Source organism: Alosa alosa, chromosome 17 (assembly GCF_017589495.1).
Source record: "Alosa alosa isolate M-15738 ecotype Scorff River chromosome 17, AALO_Geno_1.1, whole genome shotgun sequence".
Classification (NCBI taxonomy): Eukaryota; Metazoa; Chordata; class Actinopteri; order Clupeiformes; family Clupeidae; genus Alosa; species Alosa alosa.
In genome coordinates this window covers 21,176,628-21,203,363 of record NC_063205.1, presented here as the reverse complement: position 1 = coordinate 21,203,363, position 26,736 = coordinate 21,176,628, and the positions used below count along the sequence as shown (strand labels likewise).

The 26,736-nt window shown below is 42.9% G+C and overlaps 2 protein-coding genes across 4 annotated transcripts in view; one reads left to right on the top strand and one right to left on the bottom strand.

The window, feature by feature from the left end:
- ncaph2 (non-SMC condensin II complex, subunit H2) overlaps positions 1-13,011 on the top strand; it is a 53,248-nt gene extending 40,237 nt beyond the window's left edge. For all 3 annotated transcript variants that reach the window (XM_048268837.1, XM_048268838.1, XM_048268836.1), the window contains 13 exons: positions 571-764; positions 899-1,050; positions 1,267-1,341; positions 2,286-2,355; positions 2,654-2,755; positions 2,890-2,934; positions 3,048-3,118; positions 4,690-4,801; positions 5,440-5,532; positions 10,478-10,527; positions 11,058-11,159; positions 11,475-11,624; positions 11,958-13,011. In XM_048268837.1, coding sequence (XP_048124794.1) covers positions 571-764; positions 899-1,050; positions 1,267-1,341; positions 2,286-2,355; positions 2,654-2,755; positions 2,890-2,934; positions 3,048-3,118; positions 4,690-4,801; positions 5,440-5,532; positions 10,478-10,527; positions 11,058-11,159; positions 11,475-11,624; positions 11,958-12,134 — 1,393 coding nt within the window. In that variant the 3' untranslated portion in view covers positions 12,135-13,011. The remainder of the gene's footprint in view (positions 1-570; positions 765-898; positions 1,051-1,266; positions 1,342-2,285; positions 2,356-2,653; positions 2,756-2,889; positions 2,935-3,047; positions 3,119-4,689; positions 4,802-5,439; positions 5,533-10,477; positions 10,528-11,057; positions 11,160-11,474; positions 11,625-11,957) is intronic.
- A 123-nt stretch (positions 13,012-13,134) lies between these two features.
- LOC125310654 (protein SCO2 homolog, mitochondrial) lies at positions 13,135-14,942 on the bottom strand. Its single transcript, XM_048268276.1, has 2 exons — positions 14,872-14,942; positions 13,135-14,224 (listed from the first exon to the last, which is right to left on the bottom strand). The coding sequence occupies exon 2, from the start codon at positions 14,221-14,223 to the stop codon at positions 13,267-13,269; it is 957 nt and encodes a 318-aa protein (XP_048124233.1). The 5' UTR covers position 14,224; positions 14,872-14,942; the 3' UTR covers positions 13,135-13,266.
- Positions 14,943-26,736: the final 11,794 nt, after the last annotated feature.

Here is a 26,736-nt window from a genome sequence, read left to right as displayed (position 1 = left end):
CTTACGAGTTAATTAAAGCAACACCAAAGAGCTTTTTTATACCTTAAAATAATGTTTCCAAAATCGTTTCAGTGGTTCATCAACTCGTAACAGGGTGAACGGCAATTCTGCATTCGCTTTGCGGCCCTCTATCGGCTATAACCGCACTATGGAAGTGCCAGATTGGGTAGCGGATCTGTAGTTCGATGGAATGGAGACATAAGAAACTACAAATTTGACTTGCATCTGATGTCGCAATACATCGTACTTTTATAAGTCATGCAAAATATTCTACCTTGTCTGTGGACATCGTTATTTGCAAAGCCAGTGCTGGATAAACAAATAGCGTGCGTGCGACAGAGGGAAAGTTCTTTGGTGTTGCTTTTAGTTGATGCAAGTTATTGATTATTATGCTGTTTATTATGTAGAATGGGAAAAAACAAGAACTTGAATTTGGGACACTGGTGGTTAAGTCCGGGACAGTGCCAAGTAGAATTCAGGACAGCTACGAGACACTAAGAAAAAAAGTTAATTTCGAGCCCTGCTTGTTTTGCAGGTTTCTCAGTGTGTGAGTTTGTGTTTGTGTTGCAGTTTCCGTGGTGAGGTCTTGGGCAGCTGGAAAGACTTCCGCATGAATGTGTTCTCGGTGGACGAGGAGGGCGCTCTGCAGATGGGCATGGCCGCCTTCCGCTCCTATTTCCTGCGCAGCTTCAGCGGAGAGGAAACTGACCAACCGGTCCACCAGACCCCCCTGGAAATGCCCGACTTTCACAAGGAGTTCATGGGTGAGGCTGGAGGCACACACACACACACACACACACACACACACAGGAGGAGGATTATGAGATACTGATGGTGTGTTTCCAGGGCCTGAAGTCATGTGTCGTATATTCTGTGTGTTTATCTCTGTCTCGCTCAGGCCATGCTGATGTGGGAGCAGGGGATGCTGGGATTGGAGAGCCAGAGGTCGAAGGTCACCAAGAGGAAGAGGCAGGGTTCATGCCCCTAGAGGATCATGGGATGGAGATGGACGCAGAGCCTGACGAGCACATTGAAAGACACCAGGTTGAGGTAAGACACACTTTCACTCACTCACTCACACACACACACTCTCTCCTTCTCTCTGTCTCTGTCTCTCTCTCTCTCTCTCTCTCTCTCTCTCTCTCCTCTCTCTCTCTCTCACATACACACACACACACACACACACACACACACACACACACACAATGAGTTGTGAAATCACATGGATGTAAGTATTAAGATCTCTGTCTGTTTCTATTTCCTCAGGGTGGCAGTGACAAGAGAATGCTGAGGGAGAGAGCTGCTGTGAAGCCAGTTGCCATAGAGCCAAAGCCACAGAAGGTAACAAGCACTGCAGCTGCACTGAGTAGAAACAAAATGGTGGACGTGGTGCTACCTCAACACTAGGGCTTCCATAGGAAAGTGTTATTAATGTGTTTCTGGGACGTCATTTTGATGGTGAACTAACTGGTAATAAGAAGAATGGCTCACCTTCCCAGCCGTAGCCAGCCGTCTACAGAGAACCAGTCTTGCCACTTCGCCCTCTGCCCAGAGTCACAAATTGCTTTTACGCCAGTTGTGCAATAGCAAGAATCGATACTATTTATTATGAAATCGTGTAATATGTATGTATGTATTTATTTATTTATTTATTTATTTATTTATTTAAAAGGGTCAATGCACATTAATTGTCATTTCAATTACACTCAAAATGTAAATGCCAAAGTTAGCACATAAGCTCATTTCCATCTGCAGTCCCTAATATTCGTCAGTCAACATGGCTATTCTGAAATTATCTTTGTAAACTAATCCACATGTACCGTATCCAGGGGAAAGGTGCAAGCCATTAGCCATGTTATTGACAATAGTTGTGTGAAGTACGAACAGTGCACAGCTGTAGGGGGAGCCCAGTAGCGGGGGGAAAAAAACAAAAAAAAAAAAACACTTGAATGTCTTTAAGCGTTGGTTTTAGATTAGATCAGATGAACTTTATTGTCCCAGAATGGAAATTTGTCTTGGGCATACAGGGCTGCCTACCATACAAAACACACACCAGTTCAACGCCCCATACCACATAAAAGACAACAGGAATAAAATAGAGTAAGCACAGCAGACATAGGAATCAGTACCTCAATCTCTAAGCAGAAAAACACACCCTTGATATTTCGTTTAGCCTCTAACTACAGTAAAATAGTATTGCACATTTCCTAATTGCATTTCCCCCCTTACACCAGTGAATATCACTGTTCTTCACTCAACTTTATTGCACATTGTCTGCTCTGCAGGAAGCGGTGGATGTGTGGAAGTGGCACGACCTGTACACTGTTGTGGGCGAAGACAAACCCCTTGTGAAAGGTGAGACTGGGAATCTAAATGCTCTGTATTATTTGTGTGTGTGTGTGTGTGTGTGTGAGTGTGAGTGAGAGTGAGTCAGGCCTTTTGAACTATGCTTGAAACTGTGTCTGTTTCAAAAGTGTTGAACAATGTGGAATCCTCTCACTTTTTTCTCTCTGCTGCTTCTCTATCTATCTCTCTCTCTCTTTCTCTGTCTCTCTTTTCTTTCTCCCTCCCTTCTTTCTCTCCCTCCTTTTGTATCCTCTCTCTTCTCCCCCTCCCTTCTAACCCTCTCTCCCTCTCTCTCTCTATCTCTCAGGGCGTTGCTGCAATGTGCCAGCGGGGTTGGAAGAGTCGGGCAAAAGAAAACGCAAAACCTCATCCAAACTGGACGACTTTGGAACATGGTGTATGAAAGCATGTATGTACTCTGTGTGTGTGTGTGTTATTTGTTTGTGTATGCTTGTATGCAAAAACTCTTTCAATCCTGATCTAACACAGCCTCTATACATTTAATCGTGTTGACTGATGCTACCCATGCATTGCTCCCTTTAGACAAGGCTTCTGATCGCAAGCTGAAAAATGGCCCTTCGTTGCCAGGTGAGAATGGACTTCTCTTTACCACTGAGTATACAGCATTTATGTCCTTGAACTCTGTAGTCCTGCAAGAGTCGATGACCGTGTGTGTGTGTGTGTGTGTGTTCGTGTTCCAGAACTGAACTACATTTATCTGAATAAGATGAAGGAGCGTATCAGAGCCCGCAGAGACGTCCTCAGGAGAACGGTCGGTTCCTTTGTGTGTGTGTGTGTGTGCGCGTGTACTAGTGTTGCACGGTGTATCGATACTAAAAAAGTATCACGATGGAACGATACGATTTCCGACGTTTTTAGAATCTATATTTATTAAAATAATAACGTTCTGTGTCTGTGTGAACTGCTGCTCTCACTGCTCCTTGCACACATCTAGGCAAGTGGGCGTGTCAAGCAGGCAGCTTTGAGTGAGTGAGTGAGTGAGTGCGCAGCCAATGTCAACAGAGTTCTTTGCCGACAGTCCTCGGCCTTGTGGATAAAACAAAAGGTGAAGTGAAATCTGTAACTACAGTATTTCGGATACATCGCGAATGGTAAAGGCAAGCAATCACGTACACAGAGGCCCGTTTGTAAAATATGTTTCAAAGTCATTTAAAAGCAGTAGGCTATGCATGGAACTTGGCTAAACACCTCACAGACATATCCCAACATTTTTAAAGAGAACGACAGGTTAACGAATATGCTATAGAAAACACGACTACATGGTTAGTGCCAAGTTTTTCTCTTCTGTTTTAGTCTAGCCTAAGTGGAACGAGTATGGTTCTCTGGGATAAAGCGAACCTTCCTTCATCAATGAATTTTGACGAGACATAACGAGCTGTAATCATAGGGTGCTAACGTGATGAAAGCGCAATGTTCACGCCAGAATAACATTACCATAACTTGTAAACAATCCATTTCATGTTCGGTCAGTACTACTGGTAATATTTGTCATGGCATGTAGACTGCAATTTGTTCAATAATTATTGCCCAGATGTAGGATAGGCTACCCAAAATGCGCTAATTAAAGCCCACAGCATATAATACCACCAAAGCGTGTTGAGTCCTAATAATAATAGCGGCTTATTGTTACGTGGTAGCAAATCATGTTATCAAAGAAATAGACGTAATGTAGGAATGCACACAGATATATTGCAACAGGTAATGGTGTAGGCCAATCTGACGAAGACCTGAGTGGTTGGAACGTCGTACTTGTACACTGGGCGCAAAAAAGGCTATCCTCACATTTTTCCCTTTGCAACTGTCAAAGAAATCCCATGAACACGGAAAGGCCTTGGGTAGCCTATACTGTACATCAGATGACCTAAAGATTAAGCCCCTATGCATAGCATTCAGTAATTTGCATGCAGTTATTTCAACACTGACCTTGATCTAGCCTAGTTTGGATTTAGGACTTAGGATTTCACTGTAGTATCGTTTCAGTATCGAGCATCATGGTATTTATGGCAGGTATCGTATCGAAGTCATAATTTTGGTATTGTGACAACACTAGTGTACATGCGTCTCCATGTACGTGTGAGACCTGAACTGGTGTGTGTGAGTGAGTGAGGTGAAATGATATGTGTGTGTATATCATGAAATGACATGAGTAAGGAGTTACTGTATTTTTGTATATTATGTATTTGTGGGTGTACATGTGAGAATTGGGTTGCTGTGTGTGTGTGTGTACCATGGAGTGTGAAATAATGTGTGTGTGTGTGTTTGTGTGTGTTTACCGTGCGGGTGGTGAAATAATGTGTGTGTTTGTGTGTGTGTTTGCCCCAGGGTGTCCCAGTGAGTGATGAGCAACTGAGGAGAACCTACCTGGAGGAGGAGGATGTCGGGGAGAACCATGAGGCAGAGGACCCAGAGGAGCTGAGGCACCAGGAGCCTGAGGGTGAGACCATGGCCCAGCAGCAGGGCCTCATCCTAATTCTAATTTACGTGAATTATCGTCAAATTTCGGTGTCCACCACTCTAGTTCATCCAAAACAAACCAGAAAAGGGGCTCAAAGTGCTAAATACCGGAATTTTCCTTTAACTTTTTCCCATTACTGCTTGATTGAGTATTTGGGGTTAGCCCTACCTTGCTTTTTTAATGCCCAATTATGCATATCCCAAATGGAAATTCGGGATTTGTGTCAGGGAAATGTCATTTTACATTTCAGTTAGCATGGAAACCTTGGCTACTGCTGCTTATGGTCGCTCAGTGCAGCTGTGTAGAGGCTTCTGACTCGTGAGGGGAAAAGGGTGCTATATGGAGTTCAGTGATCTCTAGGCTTCTGTAGAAGTGAGGTATTTTTGAATGCAGCCACATGATGCTGCACCCTTCAACTGACTTGATTTAGTACAGCGCCACATGTGGTATAATGTGGTACTGCAATAGAGCATGGGTGGTTTTGGCATTATGTCAAATCGGTTGTTTCATATTCTGTTGATGGAAGGGTGAAATTAAGGCTCAAATGTCAGCCCCCGTTCAACAGATGTGAGGATTGTGTCTTCTTCACCTGAGTGGTTTCTGTCCATCCCTTTCAGGTCTGATCCAGGACTCACCTGAGGAGTTTGGGATCAACTTCAGCCCAGAGGATGACTGTGGCGATCACGAGGACCATGACATGGGTCTACCCAGTAAGGACCCATACTTATGCCCTGTTTACAAATTCCTTAACCATCACCATAGCTATAACCATACTTATGCCCTGTTTACATATTCATTAACCATCACCATAGCTATAACTATACTTATGCCCTGTTTACATATTCATTAACCATCACCAAAGCTATAACCATACTTATGCCCTGTTTACATATTCATTAACCATCACCATAGCTATAACCATACTTATGCCCTGTTTACATATTCATTAACCATCACCAAAGCTATAACCATACTTATGCCCTGTTTACATATTCATTAACCATCACCAAAGCTATAACCATACGTATGCCCTGTATACATATTCATTAACCATCACCAAAGCTATTACCATACAAAATGTAGGGTCTGAGGACTCACCGTTCGCAGTGCTCAGTCCGAGGGGCGTGATAATCGGTTGTCTTTCAAATTCCCTCTGCAATAGGATAGCGCTACAACTCATGAGTCCCATGTGTTTTCCCTCCAGCGCAGCTAGTTGGTTAGTTCAAACTTTTGCCAACTTAAAAAAAGCTTAACTCGTGTCACGCTGTTCACCAACAGCAACATCCATCTTCTTTGTTTTCAAGTAGCAGGGAATTCACGCCGAATCGTTTAAATTCTGCCATTAATCATTATGTTAAGCCCGCCTAACAACTCTATACATGATGTGATTGGCCCTATCGAAGTTGAATTTTTCCAGCTCGCAAGCCAACGGAGAGTTGCTAGACTAGCTTGGGCAGCAAATTAAATTTGCTGCCGCTAGGGTGCGTCTAGATTTCTAGGCTAGGTGCCAATGGCAACACCTCCTGCTTTGGCAGTTACGTGATCTACACTGTATGACTATGTACAGGGATGGGCAGTATTTCTAATACATGTATTTAAAATACGTATTACAAATTGCGGATCGGGCCGCAAATTTCTGTCCGAACCCGGCCCGCGTCCGACAGGCATTTTCATTTTTATGTCCGAACCTGACCCGAGCCCGACACAGATGATGCCTCAGTTATTCCCATGCTAGTGATTAAACGTTCACGTTTGTGGATAGCCTGTCTTTTTAGCCCATTAAACGGAACACACAACAAATTGTCTACAGAATCAGATGAGCGTGCACGCACGCAGGTCACACACAGCGCACATTAACACAAGAGGCCCAAGCAAGCATAGCCTATTGAAATAGAATTCTTGTCTTACCATTGACGAAAAGTTGTGAAATGAACTGCAACAGTCTTTGAAACTACAGTGCCTCTGTCACTGATATGCAGCATCGACGTTAATTGGTGCAACTCGAGGAAATCCTCATCCAGTTGAACTCTTGTCTATGTCTTTACCACAGTATGCAACGCAAATAATCTTAAAATCTCCTGATAGGCTAACAACTTTTTTTAACGTCACCCAAGACTGTGCTTATGTGCATATGTGCATAACCATTTGTTTATGTAGTCGTGACAACGCGTGTGCATTTCAGGCATCACGATAAACAAATCTTGCACACAGGAAGAAAGCTAGGTCTTTTTTACATTTTACTTTATTCTCAAAAAACAAACGTTTGCATCATGTAAAGCAGACCTGTTGGTTACCCAACATAATAAGGAATTTTAAATGTAAAGCTTCCAATGCATATCGCCCCCATGTGTCCGAACCCGACTACAATTTCTAAATATGTGTCCGAACTGAAGGTAGCCACACTCTATTTCAAATACAAAATACTATTTTGTAATTTGTATTTTATTGAGATAATGAAAATGCCTTTGTATTTTGTATCAAAATACTTCAGTGTTGTGTATTTTCAAAATACTGTAAAATACTTTCTGTGAAACACTGTGATGATGACATCTGAAATCTGTCTCTATCTGTCTGTGGCACCCTCGCATGATGAAGCCCCTGTGATACCGCTCTCGGTCACTAGAGAATTTTGGCGCTGTTTCACATTTGCTATGGGCATGCGCATTGCACTAGTCATCACAACGCAAAACGTGCAGTGCTGCAGATTGGAGGTACTTGGTGCTTTGTTTGTACTTGGACTTCTTCATCTTCACGGAAGACGTGAAGGTTTTCCTGAAGTCAACTCACAGCAAGGCTGATCAAAGTCCTTTTAGGCAAGTCCCTCCACTTGGCGGCCATATTGCAACGCTTTTTGGACACTTATTGGGCATCTATTTCGGCAGAAATGCGAGTGCGCAAGGCTTCAGGACACCAACCTTGCTCCAGCAACGAGATCACAACACATGATTGGCACGATGTCTTCACAACACACCATATGATTGGCTCAATGTATTCACATCACACACATGTCAACATTTTGCCGTGGAAGGGGCGGGATATGTGTAGACAACTGCAGTGTTTCCCCTAGAAATTTTTCCAGCAGCGGTGCTATTACTTTGGGGGTTTAATTTTTTTTTTTTTTTATATCATACCTTCGTGTTTCTTTTGTGGACATTTTCAACTTTCTTTTACATTATTGGTTAAAAATGATGGAAGAAAAATGAAATGGCACAACCCAGAAAAAGATTATTTACAATTTATTTAAATTTGTCTTAATGGCAAAGGCCACACCCAATCTACGAGCACTTAATTTTTCTGGGCTTTTCAAAGAACATCTCTAAGGCTCTTTGGTAATTGAATTGAATTGTTGGGGGCCATTAATGCTGACACGCATGCACGTAGCCAGATGCTCTCCTTGTAGTCTATTTCTCAGTCCCAAAACAACAAACCCACGATAAAAAAAGTAAATACTCACTTTTCTTCTACATCACTCCCACAGTTACCATACAACTCACTCACAATTAACTTTCGAAAAGGACCTAGGCTACTTGATTGAAGTCGCGACCGTTAGCCCTCACCGTCAAGAGAACGCTGAAGTTATGAGAACACGCCTATCTGATAAGAGAATGTAGGCTCCTATGTCTAATGCCGCAAACGAAAAAAGGTCTGTTTGTGATAGCCTATTATAGCTAAGTGGACAGAATTTAGGCTATAATGATATGCCAACATATGCTCATATTTCCTTTAACTATCAGAAAGTTTAAACAGGCCTAGACTGTGTTCGCCTTAGCTTTCCCATGCAAACATTACATGTAGCCCCACGCTAACGCTACAAGTCTAGGCTACAATTAACGTTAAGACCATACACCTTGTAGCACATTGGTTTACTCTATTGCATTACTTACGCTTTTAATAATTTGTCGTTGAATGTTGATGGAGGCTCATCTTTGGGAAATCAGCTCTCTGGATAAAATTGTCAGCCGGAGCAAGAGTTCTCAGAGTTGACGACACCGGACGAAATCCAATCAGCAGAAAGAACCGCATCACAACAGTAGGCTAAATCGCAACAAACTTTTTTCCCCATGTTAAATTCATTTGGTAATCATGAATTGGTTTCTTTTATTTGATGTAGGCTAGGAGAGGAGGATGCATGTTTCACATTAGTGTCAATGTGTCAAAGCAGGCTTTGGATCAGAGGAATTGCTCAAGCTTAACATATGGCATAGGCTACAAGCGAATTCACGGCATACAAACAGCTTCGTGATGAAATATAACTAATATCATTTTTGATTGTCACCAGGCCTATAAGTAGGCTATTTATTGTGTAACCTACAAGTGAACGATGACACCATAGGCTACACTGTGGCGGAGCAAGACCCCATCAGTCTGATAGCTAAACAATGTAACCGTGTTCAGAACGTAGGCTAGCCATATGGGCTGCAGACTTGTCTTTGGGCTTGTAATCACCTGACACATCATGCCGCATATATGTCCTGAATAATGAGAGGCTAAGTGCGGATTTGATGCACTTTACTTACTCAAGACTTTAAGAAAACAATTTCGAGATGACGTTGGCCATTGTGCTTTTACAGTGTGTTAAGTGAATCTCGTGATATTATGTTGCAGCGGCGCTGAAAATCCAGCAGTGGCGCTGCGCCGCTGTTAAATACACTGTAGGGGAAACACTGAACTGCCATATTGGCGTTACAAACTAACCCCATGCATTTCTATGGAGGATTTTTTGAGCGCTGTGTCTCCTCGTTAGAAAGTCTCTGCTTGAGTTGACAAGCTTAGATCACAACACTTGAGTTTGCTATTTTCCTTTCTTTTTTCTGTTTTACAGTTTTTTCTAGACTTTAAGTTTGTTCTTGTTCTCTGACCTGTAAAATATTTCAGTGATATGGTGACTTGACAAGATAATTTCCTACCTCAAACAAGGACATTTCCAATCTCTTGCACATTTTACATAAGAAATGATTAATAATGTCATAATTATTGGCTTAACTGATTGGATGATATTAATGTGACAACCTTTTTGTGTATTTACATTGATAGAGGCTGTGTGCACATACCAGTTTCAGATGTATACAAAATTATTCAACTGTGATGAAACTCGCCATAAGTGTGGTAGTGATGGTGTTAAATAACTTAAAAGGTTAAAATGCTACCTAATTTAAATTTCTAAATAAATAATCAATTTGGATTGTTTGTCTTTGAGTTATTGTCACTGAATTCATAGTTGGCAATCTAATACACAAGTAGAGTAAATAAGTATACTTAAGGAAGGGTTCTTTGAGTTACCAAACATTTCTCAGGGCAGAGGTTTATATTGGGATGTCTAACATGAGGGGTCAGCATATCTAATCTGTTGACTGATTATGGAAGGAGTCTCTTGCTTCCAGATGTTTTTCCAGGTAGTGTACAAGTGAAGGGATAGACGAAAAAGGCTTTTAGAAAGAAGTATTTTGTAGTATTTTGACAATACAAAAATACAGTATTTTATTTTGATACATTTTTTGGCTGCTGTATTTTGTAGTTTATTTTGATACATTTTTGAGGCGGGTATTTGGTATTTTATTTGGAAATACATTTTGATGTATTTGTGCCCATCCCTGACTATGTACTGTATGTATACATAATGTATCATGTAAATAACGCAGTCTTTTCATTCATCAGATATGCCGCTGGAGGAAATCAGTTATGAAGACCTGGTCAAGAAGAGTATGGTAAGCATCAACACCAGTACATATGTTAACTTTTTTTAAAGTTTTTAAATGCACTTAGACCCAAATGTGGTACGGGCGCTGTAGACACTTTTTTATGACGACACATTGGGCTGCATTTTTTGCTGATTAGCTCTAAATTGACCAGCTAGTCACTGGAATAGTATTAGCCAGTGACCCAGTGTTTATATTCATGTTCAGGGTACAGAAGCTGCACGGGAACGGTAGAAATTTAGCCTTATCCACATCATAGTGTTGCGTTGAGAGTTGTGATGGCAGCATACTGTTGCTTTGAGAGTTGTGATCGCAGCATGGTGTTGCTTTGGGAGTTGTGATGGCATCATAGTGTTGCTTTGGGAGTTGTGATGGCAGCATAGTGTTGCTTTGGGAGTTGTGATAGCATCATAGTGTTGCTTTGAGAGTTGTGATGGCAGCATAGTGTTGCTTTGGGAGTTGTGATCGCACTGTCCTCTTGTCGTGGCTCTTGTAGGCCCAGTTGTGATCGCACTGTTCTCTTGTCATGGCTCTTGTAGGCCCAGTTTTTTGCCAACACCGAGCGCTACGTGAAGGTCACTGCGCTGTCTCAAAGAGTACAAGACTGGGAGGACCAGATCAGACCGCATCTCGCTGCTGAGGTACGTACGTACACACACACACACACACACACACACACACACTTACTGTCTTTCTCAGAGAGTACCTCCTCTCCTAACACTTCTAACAACCCAACATGCACTTCCCTTTTTTACCCTCCTCTACCTCATTCTCCTTATTACACTTTGATTTTTGAAAAGTAGTTAAACTTCTGCACTCTTATGCTCTGGTTATAGTATTTATTGATGCCGTATTCATTTTTACATAAGGTCTCCTCTGCATTGTAGCTTGAATGCTATTCCTCATTTTTGGAGAAAAACGTCCACTAAATGAAGTGTGTGTGTGTGACCCTGCAGGTGGAGAGAGGTGTGTTTGATATCCGTGACTATGGCGACCGGATAATCAACGCCTTCAGTCAGGTGAAAGAGAAGCGAACCTTTGCCTCCATCGTCGCGGGCAAAAACAACCATGAGGTCTGCAGATACATGCTAGCCTCCCTTCAGCTGGTGAGTGAAACACACACACACACACACACACACACACACACACACACTGGAGGACATGCCCCGTTTTGCTTTGGATGCTTAGAAATCTTAAGCCACATTCGGACAGAAAGAGTTTAGCAGTGACACAATGAAAAGAGACCCTGGAATGTTAATGAAATTCAGTGATTCATAGCAATCACAGCAGGCAAAATAACTGTTAGTGACGAGAAACACGGGCCATCAAAGTTAAGCTAATCTCAACATTTGGTGACGATTTGTGACAGATGATGACTGATCTCCTGTACGTGTGTATGCGGCTCAGCTGAATATGACCCTTGACCCCTCTGTCACCAGGCCAATGACTACACGGTGGAGATCAGTAAGGACGGCGAACTGGAGGAGTCTGTGGACACCATGGCTCTCACTCTGCTGACCGAACGGCGCGCTCACGACCGCCTCAAGGCCTACAGCGCCAACACTGGCATGGATGTGCAAGCGCACATGGAGGCGCAGGTGCACGAGGCCAGCTGAGCTTGTATGTCACCGGGTGCGTTCAGAGCTGGCTCAAAGCAGTGCATGCTGGACTTTTACACTTGCATTGTGCCAAAGTCCCAGCATGCATTGAGGAAATGAGGAGAGCCGGGTACCATCTCTGCTCATATAAGGATCTCCTTATATGGGCAAAGATGGCAGATGTGGGGCTTTTTTTCTACACAAACTTCAGAGGTCTATAAGCCGTTGCATGAGTCTGAACGCACCATTCTGCTAACCAGTGATCCCTCAACACACAGCATGTTATACACAGGGAGCTACAGCTGCTCGTGGCTGGTACAGCCATGCAGTGCTAATGTGGACACACAGGCTGACGTGTATATATATACACAATTATGGCGTCTTCATCGTCTGAAAATAGAGTATTTTTTTTCTGCATAAATGAGATTTTGTTTACTGAATTTCATTCGAATTTAGGTTAATCAACAAATCTTGACAGTTGAACAAAAAGCATTTTTTAAAGGACAAAACAATGAAAAATATATATTATTTATATCTCCAATACTGCATGGTGGAAAGGGGGAGATCTTGGCAATTCTCTCTGTTTTATGTCTGTGCACTTTTCATGTCAGTCTCCAGTTATTCCTGTAATTTTAAATGTAGTTATACCTGTTAAAAATGAAAACGTTTTTATGACAGGTCGACCTCTGCCTGAGCTTGCATGGCTCTAGGTCTATGACCATAGAGAAGGGGGATAGGGTATCTGTGTCAGTAGTCTGTCTTTTTAGCATATAAACTGTAAACAAATGGTGTCTTTGGTTATAAAAGGCAGTTTTTCAATACTTTTACACTTTTCAGAGAATATTATGCCCTATACAAGTAATCAAATAAATAAATATTTTTCAGTTTACCATTAAAAAAACATGGCAATTTCCTGTCACTTGTTCTCTAGAACTTCACAAGCCTTCTTCTCAAACAGCTGACTTGAAAGCCTTTTGGTCTGTACTTGCAGATATTTAATCAGTGACTAAAACATCAATCACTTTCATCACACTTTATTTCACACTTATTGACCCACAGCCTGCGTCCACAACAACAGTAGATCCACTTTTTTAAACCAGGGAACAGTTTTGACATAGTTCATGTGGTTGTGCATGCTCTGTGTTCTGTTTTAGTCTGTGAATAGTTTGACATGGTTCTTCATGTGCTTGCGTATGCTCTCCGCAATCTGTTTATCGTCCTTCATCCGGTTGTAATAATCCAGAAACAGTCCGTCGGGATTGACCAGGTAGATGAGGATCGTGTGGTCAACGATATAATCACCGTCCTCGTCTTTAGGTCCAGCGTTGGCGTACACGCGGTAGTCTCGGCCGGCGTGTTTGATCTCGTCCGGCGTGCCTGTGAGCCCGATCAGGCGTGGGTGGAAGTCCTTGACGTACTTGTTCATGGCGGGCACGTCGTCGCGATCCGGGTCGACGGTGATGAAGAGCGGCTGGACGCGCGGCAGTGACTCATCCTCGTCCAGGATCCGCACGACGCTGCTCATCTTGTCCAGCTCGTCGGGGCAGATGTCCGGGCAGTGCGTGAACCCGAAGTACATTAGCGTCCAGCTCCCCCGGAAGTCCCGTTTGGTGCGTCGCTGTCCGGTGTGGTCCTGAAGACTGAAGTCGCCCTGCCCAATGGCCACCTGGCGGAGCTGCTCAATGCGCTGCTGCTGGATCTTTTGCTGCTTCTCCTGGCGCACGTACCACCAGGTGCCCAGGATGCCCGCACCGAACAGCACCGTCACCGCCAGCCGTGTCCGCAGACGGATCCGCGCCGTCGCCTCGCCAGGCTTGGAGCCCTGCCGCTGCTCTGAAGGACCCTGGGAGTACAGGGCACAGGGTGCCCTCTGCTGGGAGGTAAGGGGATTGCGGAGGAGGAGAGAGGGGTCTCCCTGCCTCCCTGCGGGTGAGTTAAGATGGGGGAAGACAGAGGGGGGTGTGGAGCGGAGGCAAAGGTGTGCTTTTTGGGTGAGGAGGGGGTAGGGATGTTGGAGAGCGGGGAGAGAGGTCTGGATGAAGGACCTCAACACACACCAGGTGACCATGCAATGGTCAGGGCCTCTGAGGCGCAGGAATCCCAGCATCCTGATGCAAAGAAGGAAAATGGTTACAGATCATCCACGTGTTACTGAAGTCATGGGTAGCACAATTAAAGAATGTTGGTGAAACATTCAGCAGAAAGATCACAAAGCTTTAGGCCGATTCTGGCGACAACCAGGTTGGTATGTAAGGTCAACAGCCCATCAAATTACACTCCCTTCTGTGCTCTTCAAACATGTTAGTTAACACATTTTATAGCTCCGTCCGAGAAAGTATTTTTGTTTCTCAGCCAGGACTGAACAAAGAGTTTTTAAGAATGTTAAAATTATAATGTAGGCTAACCTACTGTAACTGACCTCAGATGACGTGCCATTCGAGGAAGTGATCAAAAGCATGTAACAGTGACTATTCCACAAGATGAAAGTCACTATCTATAACTTAGTTTTGGAGGTGGGAAACTGGGACGAATCTGTTGACGAAACTAGTTGACGAATCTGACTTTACCTCTATAAACATTAACATTGGGCTACCTTACCACAAGTCAGCTATGGATAGCTAATATAGTAGCTCACGGACAGCGGTCAATCCAAGTTGTTTTCTCCGTTAATTATTCAGACAGTTATGAAATTATGACGGTTAATATATAATATAGCACACTGTTCTGGCGTTACACATTTAAGTCCATAACTCACCCCACTGACAGAAGAAATCCGTATGTCCTAAGGTTACTCTTTCTTTCCCACACATGAAACCGGGTTGTACAACAAATGTATCAGGGTAAATGTATTATTACTTTGAGTGTCACCGATTCGCCGAAATGAGATCCGGAATCATTTACAGACAATATAAAATAAATATGCGTTCTAAGTTATTGGAATAACACATTAACATGACGATTTCCTATGAGTAAATTATGTCTGTGATGTGAAAATAGATTTGTCATGAAAAAAGATAAGCACTTTCGCTATTAATATAAATGCACTAACATGTTATCGCCGCTTGATGGCAGTGCATATCATCTGTCATAGAGATATCACATTCTCTGGAGATACGGCTCTGTTATTATACAGATCTCTATGGCTCTGTCATACAGGGCTCCGTCTTCAAATGATGCTAGCTAGATATTTTATGTTTGCAATTAAAAGTGAATTATGAGCCACCTAGCTACCAGTGGAAATATTTCAATTGGCATAGCCTATCATGTGATTCATGTAAATGCTTAGTTAAAGAGAAACGATTTATTGAAGACTTCAAGACCCACCAATTCCATTACACAAAGGCAGACATCCCAACTTGCAAAAAGTCATTTCAGGGAGGCATCACGAAGCCCCCCCCCCAAAAAAAAAAAAAAAAAAATTAGCCTATACAATACTGTCAGTACAACAAATAAGGAAGGCCTATAGATAGAAATTGTGAAAATAAAATATGTAGATTTTGGTAGTTTGGTCTTTTCATGTAGCCTTGGCAACTAGCCATCTAGTAGGCTATAGGCCTGAATAATATGCACATGAATTGACATTTGTTAAACTCACCTCAACATGTCTTTTGCAATAATTTAACCCGCTGTGGGCAATGCTAAAGTCACTGTTTACAAACAGTGCAGCGTGCAAGACTAGGTCCATCATTATGTTTTACTCTTATGAGACAAGAGTAGCCTACACTTTGAAATGCGTCTTACATTTTGCGTGCGGCCTATGTCAAAGTGCCCTCACATTTAATAAATGGTCAGTAGCATATGTGAACTAGCCTGGAAAATCCAGACCCTGATAATCTAAGACAATTCCATTGTGCTCTTGCGAGAACTCTTTTCCAGGGTAGGCCTATATGTGAACCGGATAATTCCGCAATCTCCTTGCGTTGTTTTTGTTGTTCTCATGATTTCCTTTTAAAAGTTTCTTATATTAAAAAGGTGAAATCAATTACCAACAATGACAAGCCAGCTGGAAACGTCCACCCTCTCTCCCTCTCGTTCCCAAACGAGTAGCATAACGTTCAAATAAGATCTGTTGCATGTTGAAAGACTACCGCCCAGTAGCACTGACGTCTACAGTGATGAAGTGTTTTGAGAAGCTTGTGAAAAACATTATCTGCTCATCCCTCCTCCCTGCCTCCTTCGACCCCCTCCAATTTGCTTACAGAGCCAACAGGTCTACAGAGGATGCCATCTCAAACCTCATGCACACCACCTTAAAGGAACCATATGTAAGATTGTGGCCAAAACCGGTACTGCAGTCACTTTCAAATTACTGTAGAGAGGTGTATCCCCTCCCCCTCCCCCCTGACTTGAGGTTGCCAACCCGGAATGCTGAAACACTACTGACTTTGTGATTAGTAGATAGGTGGAGGGTGGCGCATCAGGCCAAAACACAACATGACATGTCAAAACACAACATCAACATCAGTTGAGGGCTGCAACTTCACTTTTTAAATGACAATATCCTGGCAGGACTACTGCTATCAGTGATATAAGTATTTGAAATGAACATGATTTCTTAATGTCTAGTGACATATCAGGGCCATTTTATGATTAATTGAAATACATTTCTTACATACGGTTCCTTTAACTCACCTGGAGGGGAATGGGAATTATGTGAGGATGCTGTTCATTGATTTTAGTTCAGCATTCAACACGATAGTACCTCTCACCTTGGTCACAAAGATGAAGGCCTTAGGACTGAACACCACCCTGTGTCATTGGATATTTGACTTTCTCACCAACCGTTCACAAGTGGTTAGAGTGGGGGGTCTGACATCTGACACATTAACCATCAGCACTGGTGCTCCCCAAGGCTGTGTTTTGAGTCCACTGCTGTACAACATCTACACACGACTGCAAAGCCAACAGTAGTCATACCTCCATCATCAAGTTTGCAGATGACACAGTGATCTTGGGTCTGATTAGTAACAACAATGAACAGCTCTACTTGGATCAGGTTGATGAGGTGGCACAGTGGTGTCAATCTAACAGCTTGACACTGAATGTCAATAAAACCAAGGAAATGGTAGTGGATTACAGAAGGCAGCATCAGAACTACAGTTACACCCCACTAATGATCAGCGGGCAACCTGTAGAGAGAGTCACGTTTTAATAGTGCTGGGCGCTATGACCAAAAATGTATATCACGGTATTTTTCAAAATTCTTACGGTTTCACGGTATATGACGGTATTTTTTTACCATGCATAATCAGATGTTCACAGCATTTTCTACAGGTTGAGAGAGGAATTGCTGCAGTACATTGACTAAGGATGGTCTATTTTAGCCTAGAAATCTAGACGCACCCCTAGCAATTACATTTGCTGCCAGGGCTAGTCTAGCAACTCTCCGTTGGCTTGTGAGCTCCAGAAATCGAAACTTAATCAGGACATTGAAATCGTGTATAGAGTCGTTTGGTGGGCTTAACATAATGATTGATGGCAGAGTTGCAACGGTTTGGCTTGAATTCCCTGCTACTTGAAAACAAATATCCTATTGCGTCCTATTGCCAGAGGGAATTTGAAAGACAACTGATTATCCCGCCCCTCGGACTGAGCACTGCGAACGGTGAGTGCCCAGACCCTACATTTTAATGTGGGTCTGGCTCGCCAGGCTACTATTTTACTGTCATGATGTAGAATAACTCCACACTAGTGGAAATGCAGTTTTGCATGGCCCCAGAAAATGATGCTGTTTACAAAGAGCCACTCATGATTCTAATGAAGAATCTAATCAGAATGCAAAGACAATTGCAGTCAAAATACAGAAGTTTTACTGTGCAAATTTCACAAACATCTTGTATAAAACCAATACAAAAAGTAGTGCAACTTGCAATAATTATACTTTTTTGAAAATGATACAATTTAAAATAAAAACCTCTCTGGTAATATGCTTACTCTGTCAAATAGGCCTATCAGAAATGTATTGTTATTGTGTGGTTTACATGACGTTAGTGGTAGGCTAACGTTAACTTCATGTGGATGTGGATGTCTTGTTAGCCTGCCATGAGCTTCGGTTCGGTTCGCTAGGCAAAACATTAACAAAAAAGTTCGTTTTGGTGCACTGATGACAGTCAGGATCATTTCTAACTAGCCAGCTAGTATTGCTCAGTGCATGTCTATAACACGCTTTACTTGCTACCTGGATCATTTCAGCGAATATTCTTAAGGTGAGATGAATGACAAGATCATTAAACTTCACTGTGTTCGGTGGGTTGCTAACTAACGACATCACCTACTAGCCAGCTACAGCTGTTGAACAATCTCAATAGAATTTTCGTGACGGTAAATCCTTTTCAATGCAGTATCCCTTAACGTTTTTCCTTAACTAAAGAAACAATTTAAGGTATTATTTCTTAGCAACACCCTTAAATAAACCCCTTACCTAAGGAGAAATTAAGCCTTAAGGGTCATACTTCAGGGGAAAAACTTGTGTTTTGTGTTTACCCTCACTATGCCTCGCAGTGGCACCATGCGTGCGTGTGAAAAAAGTCCCGTCTGAAACACTGTCGCGCGGCGCAGCGTTCCAAACGTGGACTGTTAACACTCAATATGTTCTGAAGAAGTCCAGACAATGACTCTACTTCCTTCGTCAGCTAAGGAAATTCAAAGTTTCTACATCCATCATGAAGGCCTTCTACACTTATGGGGTTGAGAGTGTTCTAACTGGTAGCATCGTATGGGAACTCCACAGTTAGAGATTGTAGTACTCTGCAGAGAGTAGTGCGCTCAGCTGAACGTACTATAAGAACTAAACTTCCTGCTCTACAAGATATCTATTCCAGAAGAGTACTCCTAAGAGCCCAAAAGATTCTGAAGGACTCTCACACATCCTAACAATGCATTATTCCTACCGCTGAAATCAAGAAGACGCCTATGTAGTCACAAAGCCAGAACTGAGAGACTCAGGAGAAGTTTTTATCCCCAGGCCATCCGAACTCTGAACTCAGACTATACTGACTTTGCACACATTCACTCCTCAGCACTCTCAAACATTTCCCAACCCTGAACTCACACTATACTGACTTTGCACTCATTCACTCTTCAGCACTCATGACCCCCCCGCCGCACACACACCTACATGACTTTTAGCACTTTTACATCCCTCTCCCTATGCTACAGACCTTTTACTTATTTTCTTATTTCATCACAAGTCAAAACACACACACACACACACACATATCTGACTTTCTCCAACTTTTGCACATCTCCATAGAACTTTTTATTTATTATTTTTGATTTCTCCTCCATCTATCTACCCATGTCCTTGATTGCCTAGCCTTTCTGCCCCTCCACCCCCACCCCCATCCCCAACACAAACACAAAAAACACACACACTTACATCATCACTGTCATCACCTCACATACATACAGCACACTGCTTGCTACAGTAAGCCTCCTCTACATACTTGCTGCACACTGCCCCCACATACACAGCACATTGTCTTCAGGATCTTCTCCAACACACATCCTCTACATACTTACAGCGCACTGCCCCCACACACACTACACACACACACACACACACACAGTCACTGTTCCACTCCCCTCCCGCCCACACATACATCTTCACTGTCATCACTCACATACATCGGTACTCTGATTGCAATAGTAAGTCCCTTCACCATACTTGCAGTACACTGCCCCCCCCCTCTCCCCTACATACACAGCACATTGTCTCATGAGGAAGCTTCTCCAACACACATATTGCACACTGCCCTCTCCCCACATACACAGCACACTATCCCATCTCCCTTGTCATCCCCCAACACACACCAAGACCCCTGGCAGTTAGGTTAGCCCTTGAGCCGTGGATCTGCCCAAGGTTTCTTTCTTAGTAAGGAGTTTTTCCTTGCCCCTGTTGCTCTTGGGTGCTCCTTGTTGGTGCCCCCCCCCCCCCCCCCAATCCCAATCCTCCCCACCTTTCTTATGCAGCCCTTGCCACTTAATCTACTAACCCCCATTAATGCACAAATAGGCTGACACCAGACATCATTTCACTGCATTTCTTACATCCAGTAACTATATGCATGTGACCATAAACTTCCTTGTATCCTTGTATGGAGACTGAGAGGACCCAAAAAGTATCATCCTTATGTAAGAAGCTGTTGCTGCATTTCTAAGAAGAGTGAAAAGCAGTTTGCAGTAAAGCAGTTTGCAGTAAAGCAGTTTGCAGTAAAGCTTCTCCGGCTAAATTGTGGTGCCCCTTCTGTCCCTTTTGGTGCCGCGGCGACAGTGCGAGAGATGCGTGGTAGCGCGCACTGGACACTTTGTTCCAGGTGCATTTACAGTAGCCTACTATTGACAAGTTAACAAGGCCGATGAGCTGTGATTGAAAATCGGGAATGGATCTGTCCCTGACGGGACAAATCAAAATCACCCAAAATACGGGACGTCCCGCACAATTCAGGACGGTTGGCAACCTTAACAATAGGGCTAACAGTGTTTGATTATTACTACATAATAAAAACAATAATAAACTTGCATTCAGTGGAGAAAATGGCGTACCCTAGTCAATGGTACCCCCACCTCTCTCACACACACACACACACACACACACACACGGATTTCCATGTAATCTTACGTGTGTGTGTGTGTGTGTGTATGCACTTATGAACATCTGACTCGGTGGCTGCTTGCTTTACTGATTGGCTGAGACTCTGATGAGAACACCTGAGGCACTGGGCTTCCTTCCAATCCTGAGATAACCATGTCTGACCCTGCCACCTGTCCTCGCGTCCCGACGCCTCATCCTCAAGTCAACTCAGGAGACGTCGAGCCATATCCATGTGTCCTTGTGTTTCTTTCAGAGACAGTCAGCTTTGATGCTCAGATCTTAGAGATGTCGAGACACAATCCACTTTTATGACCGATCACATTGTTCCTGTAGCATGCGCACAAACATGTTGTTGCAAATTGCAAATTGTCTTTGTTGTCTTTCTTTGTTTAAAAAAGATCAAATACACAGTCAAATGGTCGCGCTACAAGATTTACATGTAGCCTTTGCTGCAATTTAACAATTATTGAATAATACAATGTGTGTAAGTATGTGTAATGAGAAATCACATATACTAAACATCAAAATGTACAGTTTTGTGTATGTTAAGTGTGTATTTTGTGGTATCGTAAATTGTAATGTATTGTTTTACAAGCTACTTTCATGCTACTTTTCAAGCAGCCATTGGTTACTAGAAGTAAATGCAAATAGGAAGGATAAGTCTTCTGCTTTGTTTTCCTCAAAATTGTAGTCTCACTCGCAGCTCAAAATCATCCTCTCACTTGCAAAATCATCTTCTCACTCGCAAAATCATCCTCTTATATTTATGTTTTTATGTTCTTATGACTGTTGGTCCAATGTGTTTTTCTGTATTATTTGTCTTAGTCTTTATCTTTAGTTATCCGCTGTACAGCACTTTGGTCAGTTTATGCTGTGTTTAAATGTGCTTTATAAATTGATTTACTTACTTACCTACTTACTCTCACTTGCAGCCAAAATCATCCTCCCACTCGCAGCCACAGTCATCCTCCCACTCGCAGCCAAAATCATCCTCTCATTCACAGCCAAAATCATCCTCCCACTCGCAGCCACAGTCATCCTTCCACTCATAGCCAAAATCATCCTCTCACTCGCAGCCACAGTCATCCTCCCACTCGCAGCCGAAATCATCCTCTCATTCGCAGCCACAGTGTCAACTTCGGGCTTCGCGCCCAAGCCAGGAAGAGAGGCAGGAACGGGGTTGGGATGTGGGCTGCTTTGCCAGACATCTGGACCGTTCTGTGGACACACACACACACACACACACACACAGTTGCTGTGACTGCACTTAGCCCCTGCAGTGGCTGGTCCAAACAGGTCTTTATTTCCATCACTTCATCAGACCTCCAGAAAACATGGAAGGAGGGAACAATTTACCACTGCATCTCTCTCTGCACTCCTTCCATCCCTGCCCCCCCCCCCCACCCAGCTCTCTGTGCATCTAGTACGGTGTCTTGTGTAATTCCGCTGGATTTTTTTGTCTTCAAATTTTCACAATCCATTTTCACACTTAGATGACATCATAATTTATATAATGCATAATTAAGACTGGGACTACTATCACCTGGGGGTCAAATGTGAGAAAACACTAGTAAAGAGGGTATTCTGCCTAATTTTTGGGGGCTGATTCTGAATATCATACTTACTTAGCTGTTTTTTAGTTTTAAACCTGCTAATTAGCATTTGCGGCCTAAATCTGGCCTCCATAGGCAACACAGAACGGGTGAATAGGGTAAAAAATGTAACTCTTTAAAACTTTACTAGTTGATTATTTATGTAGAGACAATATTTTTTTGCATTACAAGTTTTCTGAAAATATATGTTTATGCATGTAATTTAACAATATCTCATTATGCACTAATTTGCATACATTTCAATTACAGACATCTGAATATTGGATAGTTAACATTGAATGTAGTCACGTTGAGGTTTGCCTTTAGAACTTTTTCTGGATTCAGAGCCTTAAAAGAATGGCTTGTTCAAGCACCAGTATTAGGTTATGCCGATTTCAGTCGTCCCTTTATCTTAGAGACGGATGCAAGCCATGCAGGATTGGGGGCAGTTCTGTCACAGGAGAAGGATGGGTTACAGCGACCAATAGCCTTTGCTAGCCGAGGCTTGCGGCCAAGTGAGAGGAACATGTCAAATTATAGTCCCATGAAACTCAAACTCCTTGCAGTCAAGTGGGCAATCACAGAAAAAAATGGCAAGTGTCTTCTGGGCAACAAGTTCACTGACAACAATCCTCTCCAATACCTGCAGTCAGTGAAACTGGGCGCTCTGGAACATTGCTGGGTTTCTCAGATTGCCCTCTTTATTACAACTTCAAATATCGTCCTGGGACAGCTAATTGCAATGCCGATACCCTTTCTAGGCTTCCCACAAGCCCCACTAACACTTTGCCATCTGTGTCACGCGGCCTGGACGTCCCCCTGCCGAGTGCACCTATCCAAGACTCTTGGATGACAGAATCTTGTATGGTGGACACCATCCCTGGTTGAACCAAAAGAGACCTGAAAGTCCTGCAAGAGACTGATTCCTGTATTTCCAGATACCTGTGGTTTTGGTGACAGGGACGACCACATACCCGTTAAGACAAGTGGAGTGAACCAAGGGCAGTGGTCCCAGACACAGAAAGTGGATGGGACCATGTACCATGTACTGTATGACACCTACATCATAACAAAGACTAAAACCACCACTTATCATCCAGAGGGGAATGGTCAATGTGAATTTTTCAACAGGACACTTCATGACTTGCTCAGGACCTTACCCCCTGAAAAGAAGCGTAAATGGCCCCAGTTGCTCCCTCAGCTCCTGTTCGCTTATAATACCACCGTGTACCAGTCCACACAACACTCCCCATACGAGCTGATTTTCGGTCAGAAGCCACGTTACCAGTCGACCACCTACTTGGAAATACTGGAGGTGACCACAGGCACAGTCCACCGACTGATTGGGTGGTGTAACATCAAGAGTACCTGACTTCTGTCTATGCTAGTGCTAGGAGACACTTAGAAGAGGCTGCGGCATATCGTAGGCATGGTGGTCCTGACACTGTACCCATATTACCACCTGGCACTCTCTTTTTCTAGTGGGTGGTGGTAGTGTAGTGGTTAAGGAGGTGGGCTAGCGTGCAGTAGCCTGAAAGTTGTCGGTTCAACTCCCGGCTTTCACTGGTATGCCCTTGAGCAATGCACTTAACCCCAAGTTGCTCCGGGGACAATGTGATCCCTTGTAATATAGCTGACATACAGTATGTAAGTGACTTTGGTCAAGAAGTGTCTGCTAAATATAAAGTACATGTAAATTCTTTTGCAAGAACCATTTTCACGGTCGCCACAAAATCCAGGATACATGGGTGTCTACCAAGTATGAAATTGTGTCTTGATGGAATTGGCACACACTATAAGATCAGGCTGTATGGGGAAAAGGGCCCCCTTAAGACTTTCCACTCATAATACTGCCGGACAGCATTCAAACCCCTTCCACCTCCCACAGTCTGTTTCACATGAGTTCTCTGCCAGTGTAGCAGAAGTAAATATTCTCCCTGTCCCCTTCAGGCCTTGGCAGTAGATAGGTAAGCTACCAGGATAGTGAACTTTAAAGCCAGGTGTGTATGCAGAAAGGCTGACCTGCAGCGCTGGCGCACACGCCCACACGTGGGTGGTGATCATATACGTAGCTTCCTCTCTGGGAGAACACAGCCGGTCATTTGATATTTTTGCCGCATGGGTGTTTGAAGACTTCATTGCTTCTCTCGCACGCCCGGCCTGTTGGCTGTGGATAACCCGTTGCTTTTAAAAAGAGCAAATGCACATGGTTTAAAGGAGAATTCTGGTGTGATATTGACCTAAAGTGTGTTGAAACATGATACCGAGTGTGAACGTATGTCTCATAGCCCATCTCGGCTTGTCCCCTGCACTCCAAAATCTGGCACTAGTTAGCCGATGCTACCAACAGCTTTTTCAATGGTGGTGCTTCGGCATCGGGCTAGCCATGCAAATAAATCACTGTTTTACACCATTTACGAGGCTCAGTGTATCTCCACACTTCATTGGTAGACTTCCAAGGGCCCTGACATTTAAAACGAGACATTGAGAACTTTGAAAAAGCACTGGTAGTTTACTTACAAGACGATTTATACAGACAGTATCTTCACAAAGTTTAGCGTTTGCAGCCATCTGGTAACTTATCGTGACAAAATTCAAGATGGCTGCAAACGTCTCTATACGGAACTACCGGAACTACCTTTGCAGAGAACGAAGAGAAAGCATCTTTTTGATAATTGAGCCAGTAGAGAAATAACTGTTAATTAATCTGTAGCCTTGGGTAGGCTTCTGCAGAAAACAATGTTGTTGGCGATTTAATACTATCTAGCGACGTTTTTATGTATGTTTAATTTACAATGGCACAGTATTTATTTATTTATTATTATATCTGCAGCACCAGCTGATTTTAACTGCTGAAGAGGATATATTTAGAACTTGTCATTATTTCAATAAATTTGACAATTTTAAGCTTGACCTACCACTTTCTTAGAGTGATGAGGGAAAGGTGGGGCTCGAAAATGCCCCCTTGATCAAAGTGGGGAATGAAAGAAAAAGTTTGAGAACCACTGGCTTAACAAGTTACCTGCAGTCCAGAACACACAGAATATTGCAACAGAAAGTTGCCTTTATAATCAACTACTATTTGTTCCAACAGCATTCAAACAAAGCCTTTATAAAAGTGAAAAAATATTCCATAAGAAGTAAAATAAAATACTGTTACTGTAGTAACTGTACCACATTATCCCAAGCTTCAAAGAGCTCCCCACGTCTGTGACAGGCAGACGTGACACCGCTAAATTCTCAGCTTGTTTTATATGGTTAAATTGCTTGACTTAAATCCCAGAGAGTAGGCTACCACACTCCACACTGAACGTGTATACCATCACTGTGGGGTGTGGTAGCCTACTCTCTGGGATTTAAGTCAAGCAATAAAACCGTACAAATGCGTGGCCTGCTCACTCATTGTTTCAAAAGGAGTAATTTCGGCTTTGTCTGAACTGCCCATTGTAGGCTAAAAATAAACAAGTATCCCCATCCAATGATATCGGCAAATGTTTGTTTTCCAAAGTAAGAATTTCACTTCACCATGCACCTTCGACAATGAATAGCTCATTACACTTATGTTACTGTTAAACGTAACTGGTATCATTACAAACATTATTCTGTGTCCAAAAAACTGGCATATTTTATGGCATTGTGTCATGTAAGGTCATTGCATCATTTAGAGAAATGTGTGAGGTGGTCAGCGGGGGACAATTGAGACACATTGGATTGTGTTAATTGAACATTCCATTTGTAGGCTATTGTTCGCCATATATGTTCCTGTGTCACATTTTGTTTATGATGTATTCCTTTTAACCAATGCTAATTTAAATGAAATGAATGAATTTGAACTACAAACACTTTGCAATTGCTATGTTTTTATTTATTCAACTTTCCAACTAACGGTTAATTAACTATACATCATTAAAGATGGGTGTCTCAACTCATGCACGAGCTTGACTGAAGTGACCACCTTGATTGGCTGATGATTGTAACGCGGGAATGATTCCAAACACCTCCCTTACGATGATGAGTGACAGGTCTGAGAATGTGTGCGCTACACAAGGACGGAAGATGACGAATAACTGAATGAAAAGGCCTAGCCTAAATGAATCAAGAGTAAGACTAGTTTTGGTTGTTGTTGGTGGCGTTATTGCATGTTAGTTATGCCTACAATGCAAAATTGCTTCTTCACGATTGGAAGCTCCTGTAGCATATAGGATTTCAAAACATGGCTTAAAATGCCACAAAACCGGTTTGTGAATAGGTCTGTGAGTTAGGAGTCCTCTTGACTTCTTTTAAGCTGTCACAGAGGTGAAAAGGTGTGATTTGTTGGGGGCAGGGCCGGATTAACAATTCATAGACCCCTGGGCACAAATGTCCCCCCTGCCCCCCAGCCAAACGTGAATCAGGCGGTCAGTTAATAGGCCTATATAAGATTTTTCATCTGTGA

Excerpts from the sequence above, each read along its gene's own strand:
- LOC125310654 (XM_048268276.1), bottom strand. The coding sequence starts at position 14,223 with ATGCTGGGATTCCTGCGCCTCAGAGGCCCTGACCATTGCATGGTCACC.